Genomic DNA, 5,000 nt, shown 5'->3' with positions numbered 1-5,000 from the left:
CATACATTCATGTTACCCTACATACTTACTTACATGCATGCAGCATATAACATACCTGCATACATGGATACAACATACTGATACAATTTTTTTGTTACAAGAACCTGTAGGGGGCTCAGGTTAACAGTCACTATACACTCGCTATGATGTAACTCTATTACCAACAGTATGCATACACTTGCTGTACTTGTATTGACAGAAACAATCCATCGAGAGAGGCAATTGCATGTGAGTTCCTTGCCTAAGAGGATTACGTCTGTGCTCCTACTGTACTTGAACTTCTGACCCAAAGGTCGCTAATGTTGTCATTCTCCAAATGCACTCTCTAACCAATTGAGCCACAGACATCATATATAGGCGTTCATGCATCCACACATAGCTACAGACATTCTACATGCATACATACATACATCTACACACATACATACATAGATATCTAAATACATACATACATACCTACTGTCTGTTCGCCATAAGCGTGAACTTTGAAAACCATCAATATCTCTGCTGTTTAGTGGACTTTCGCGATGATCTCAGTATCGTTAGAAACCGCTAGGTCTGGCATTTCTGTTTATCAAATTATCTAAGCCCTTTCTACAAACGAAACGGAAGGACAGTACTTGTGCATATCAAACACAAACGGGTGGAGCAATGGCTATTATCCAATTATCTTGTAAGACCAACGGATCAGCAACTGGAACCATTTAAGATAATTGGTATAACATGGTCCAACTGGGGCAGCTCTTAGTGCTCTAATGTGCACACCTGGCGTGACCTCTTCATTTCTCACTTCCGAGTTCACGCTTATGGCGAACAGACAGTACCTATCTACATACATGATAATGTGTTTACCATATTAGTGATGATTGTGTTAAAAAGTCTTTGAGCTGTAGTAAGTCTAATTATCAAATTGTGTTCTCTGTAGGTGCTCTGCATGGTGGGGAAGGAGAGCCATTTCAGCAGCTTACGTTTGTGGGTGACAAAGGCAATCTGCACACATGATTTCGTTTGTAGGATTTTTGTGGGATATCGTACATTTCAAGTTGATCGTGATTGGATAGGAGGAATGAACTGTTGTAGGTTCATGTTTTTATTATTCTTGTATTGTCGTCTATTAGCAGTGTACGTGAAGTTTTCAACACTAGAATGTGTTGAGCAGTTAAAGTGATTGACAGTGCGTCTGTAGAGCAGGAGCATGTCACAAGGTTTAGTAGTTGGGTTGCATGACTGACAGTTTTACGGGTTTGAGTTTGTCCACTGTATGGTGGTGTTTGTTGCTGTTGTGATAAGCATTGCAATGAATCCGAATTTCAGGATGGAAATTATATAGAAGCGTTTGATTACAATCAGTTATTTCCATCTTCCCTGCTTCGTCCCCAGGCTTATCCTGCATGGGGCTGTTGTCTATATATTTGGGTCTATATAACTTGGGGACTGTGCATAATTGGAACTGTTGTTGTTCACGACTTTGAGGCGTGATGATCACATGCGAAGATGGTGATTGGTTGGTTTATTTAAGTCTCACGGTGTAGACATAAGGGAATGTTGCTTGCGCAGTTTGCAGTTGCCCTGCAAGTGACTGAAGAGAATGCGTCGTTCTGTGAGAGCTAATCCGTGGCTCTCGCTCTCTAGACACTTCAGCTACGTCGCCGATCGTCTGCGACTGGATGCTGCGCTGCTCCGTCGTCTTGTGGAAGTGGGAATGATGAGCGGAGACGAATACGACGAGTTGACGAATGAATGTTTTCTAAAGAGAAAGAGAATGAAGCGTCTATTGAGAGATATCCTTCCTAGACAAGATCCTACACTATTCGACACGTTCTGCAAGATAGTGAGTGAAGTGGGTCAAGGATTTATTGTTGAGAAGCTCAAGGAAGGTAGAGATGAAATCGTCAAGTCAGCAGCATGTGAGACTTGCTCATCGTGTTGACGAGAGACATTCGTTTAATGATGCTTCTTATCGTGTAGATGGAAAGGAAACGAAAGAATCAGACACAGCCAGTTGCGGGACTTCCCCGACAGCGAGGGGAAGTCACCAAGATGGTGAGATGTCAACATCAATTGACTTTGGTAAGATGACGTGTATGTGTGTCTTTGCACTTTATGACTTGATCTTGTAGCAGCTGCTATGGAAACGTCAGGGAGAGGCAGAGACACACAGACGGTGTTTGCAGAACGTATGAGAGCGAATCCGTCATCTGCGCAGGCGCACTCGTCCTGCGTTGACGAAAAGGAGTCGTGGCCTGCCATTCGAAAAAATTACCACTTCCTATCACAACGTCTTCGCCTCAGCGCACAATTTCTTGGCTGTTTGTATGAGGAAAGTTTCATCAACAAAGATGACTTGGACGCTTTCCACAGCATCTCTCTTCCTCGTGATCAAAAGTTTCGTCTCCTTCTTGTTGACATTCTTCCCAGTAAACCACCTACCATGTTTACCACTTTCTGCAACATTCTTCGCCACCTAGGCCAACCACATGTCGCTGAAAGGCTGGAAAGGTATGACACGGACAGACTGGATTGTGTACAAGGTGAGTGTCTTGTGTGTTGTTTGTAGCAGAGCTGCCAACTCTCCCGCATTGAGCGGGAGACTCCCGCATTTGGGACCCTTCTCCCGCTTGTGCGCATTTGGCGTCAAATCTCCCGCATACTGACCATTAGGGGTGTGACTAATGGGTGTGGCTGATGAGTGTGCTGTTAGCATATCAATGTATATAATTATATTGTATATGTTTATATAATGTGTGTCAACTCCTCTTTTCATCCGATTCTTCTATGGTTGGTCAAAATATTAATTAACCGGATATAGGCGGAGTCTGTCAAGCAAACTCCAATAAGTATCATGCCATGCTGTCACTACGACGTTTGCACGTGGTACTTCACTGACTATCATGGAAGCGTACTTTTTTTTAAAGCGAACCAAAGCAGGACAGAGAGATACGCCGATCGCCCACCGGTCCCACTATCTGCGTCCTCAGAAACGTAAGTATTTATGAATGTCTGACCGTTGTCATCTAGATGTAGTTCTTTATTGCGCATTTAATTTAATTAATTAAGTCTATGCCTTCTACAAAAACTTTAGGTGTAAGCAGGCAACGCTAGATATAGCCGTACACTTTTGCAATGTGTATAGTCAGGCAATCCTCTGAGGCTTTCTGAAACGTACTTATCATTCCTGACAGATGAATCGATCAGTAAACGGTTGAACCGAAAGGCAGATGACTCTGACTCATTAGGTCTTACGATATGAGGTAATCAGATTGCAAAAAGACAAATAATAACACTCTAGATCGATGGTATCAGCTAGTTTAGTGCCCCCATGCAAGGCAAGTAACAGTCTGAAAATGTGTCGAGCACTGGAAAACCGTGTCCTGATACAGTTGTGTAGGTTTTAGTTGATAGGCTTTATTTAGTTATACTCTCTGGTAGTACGTACAAGCTACTCTAGGATTGGAATTCATCAAACAACTAGAATAATACATGCACGGATCAATATCTATAGTATATGTAGAAATAAGTTAATAATTATAATTAAAAGTGATAATTCTGAATAAGAATAATAACTTAGATACAATATCACCTTAATTTTGCTAAGCGCTAGTGTATGTTGACAGCATGCAGTCGAGTTCCTTTCAATTTTGACTCTGTAGTCACACGACAGTAGAATGCATAAGGTACAGACGTAAGAATATTTTCACTCTAGCAGTACACTTGATTCCACTGCTCTTGAGGGAACGTCAAGAGAATACCAGGTAGTAGAGCCAGTTGGAGACACACTTCAAAAGGAAACTGAAGTCAGTGAGAATACCGAACAAGCCGGAGGTTGTGACACACCACCGAAAAGGAAAAGAAGACCTCAGCGTACACAGGATCAGCTCGCTATTTATCAAAGTTTAGCCGAAGTTGGACTCGGATGTACGAATGCATTGAAGCTATCACTAGCGATCCGTTTTCCTTCTTTTGCACTGTGTGCAAGAAAATGATATCTTGCAAACATCAAGGAGAGCTAGATGTGAAACGACATGTGGCCAGCACTTCTCACAACAAATTTGCAAAACAGTTGGAGACGCAAACACGACTGAAATCTTTATACCATGATGCTGTAGCAACTAAGGTTAGCAATTAATGTTATAATTCTACAAGGAGAAAGTTGTTATCTAATTGAAGTGTTCCGTATACAGACGATAAGAGCAGAAGTAAAAATTAGCACGATGCAAGCACAAAGGAACATTCCACTTGCGTTTGCGGATTATCTTAGTCCAATGATCCGTGAAGTGTTTGATGGGCAAGTTGCAAAGGGTTATTCTTGTGCTAGAACGAAATCAACGGCAATCTTAAACTATGCTGTTGCACCTTCATAAAAAGAAGACCTTGTATCCGCAATGAAGAATAGCCCATTCTCTATTTTGATTGATGGTTCCAATGACACCGGACTGGAAAAGATGAATCCAATTACAGTAAGGATATTTGATATACGTCGCGGAACAGTTCAAAGCAAATTCCTTGACATGTGCACAACAACCGGACCAACGGGAGGTGCCGCAGAAGCCATATTTGCTAAGATGAATCAAGTACTGTCTGCTTGCGACGTCTCTTGGATAAACTGTGGTGGTTATGGCGTAGATAATGCTAGTGTGAACATTGACAAACACGACTCTATCAAATCAAGAGCCTTGCGTGTTAATCCGAACATGTACTTTGTAGGCTGTCCTTGTCATCTTGCTCACAACACTGCATCTGCTGCATCTCAACGCTTTAGTGTTACTACTGGGTTTGATAAAGAAGATTTGTCTGTAGATTTGCTCTATTGGTTTGACAAGAGCACTAAACGCAAGAGCACACTTCAAGAATACTGTGTATTCTGTGATGTCGCCTACGCTGCGGTAGTTAGACATGTTTCTACAAAGTGGCTCAGTCTTGCAACGGCGGTGGAACGTACCCTGAAACTGTATGAGGGTCTTCGCTCATATTTTCTTTCAGAAGATGAATCCCAAGCACGC

The 5,000-nt window shown here is 42.1% G+C and overlaps 2 protein-coding genes across 2 annotated transcripts in view; both read left to right on the top strand.

Moving 5' to 3' along the window:
* The first annotated feature begins 1,568 nt into the window (after positions 1-1,568).
* LOC134198393 (uncharacterized) overlaps positions 1,569-5,000 on the top strand; it is a 7,132-nt gene continuing 3,700 nt past the window's right edge. Inside the window, exons 1-3 of the mRNA XM_062667779.1 lie at positions 1,569-1,907; positions 1,969-2,070; positions 2,121-2,531. Of these exons, the coding sequence (XP_062523763.1) occupies positions 1,589-1,907; positions 1,969-2,070; positions 2,121-2,531 (832 nt within the window). The 5' untranslated portion in view covers positions 1,569-1,588. The remainder of the gene's footprint in view (positions 1,908-1,968; positions 2,071-2,120; positions 2,532-5,000) is intronic.
* Positions 4,934-5,000, top strand: part of LOC134198395 (uncharacterized) — a 1,206-nt gene continuing 1,139 nt past the window's right edge. The window contains exon 1 of the mRNA XM_062667780.1: positions 4,934-5,000. This exon is cut by the window's right edge and continues 1,139 nt beyond it. The gene's annotated coding sequence lies outside the window, so the exon portion shown is untranslated.

Source organism: Corticium candelabrum, chromosome 2 (assembly GCF_963422355.1).
Source record: "Corticium candelabrum chromosome 2, ooCorCand1.1, whole genome shotgun sequence".
NCBI lineage: Eukaryota > Metazoa > Porifera > Homoscleromorpha > Homosclerophorida > Plakinidae > Corticium > Corticium candelabrum.
This window is presented reverse-complemented; position numbering and strand designations above follow the sequence as displayed.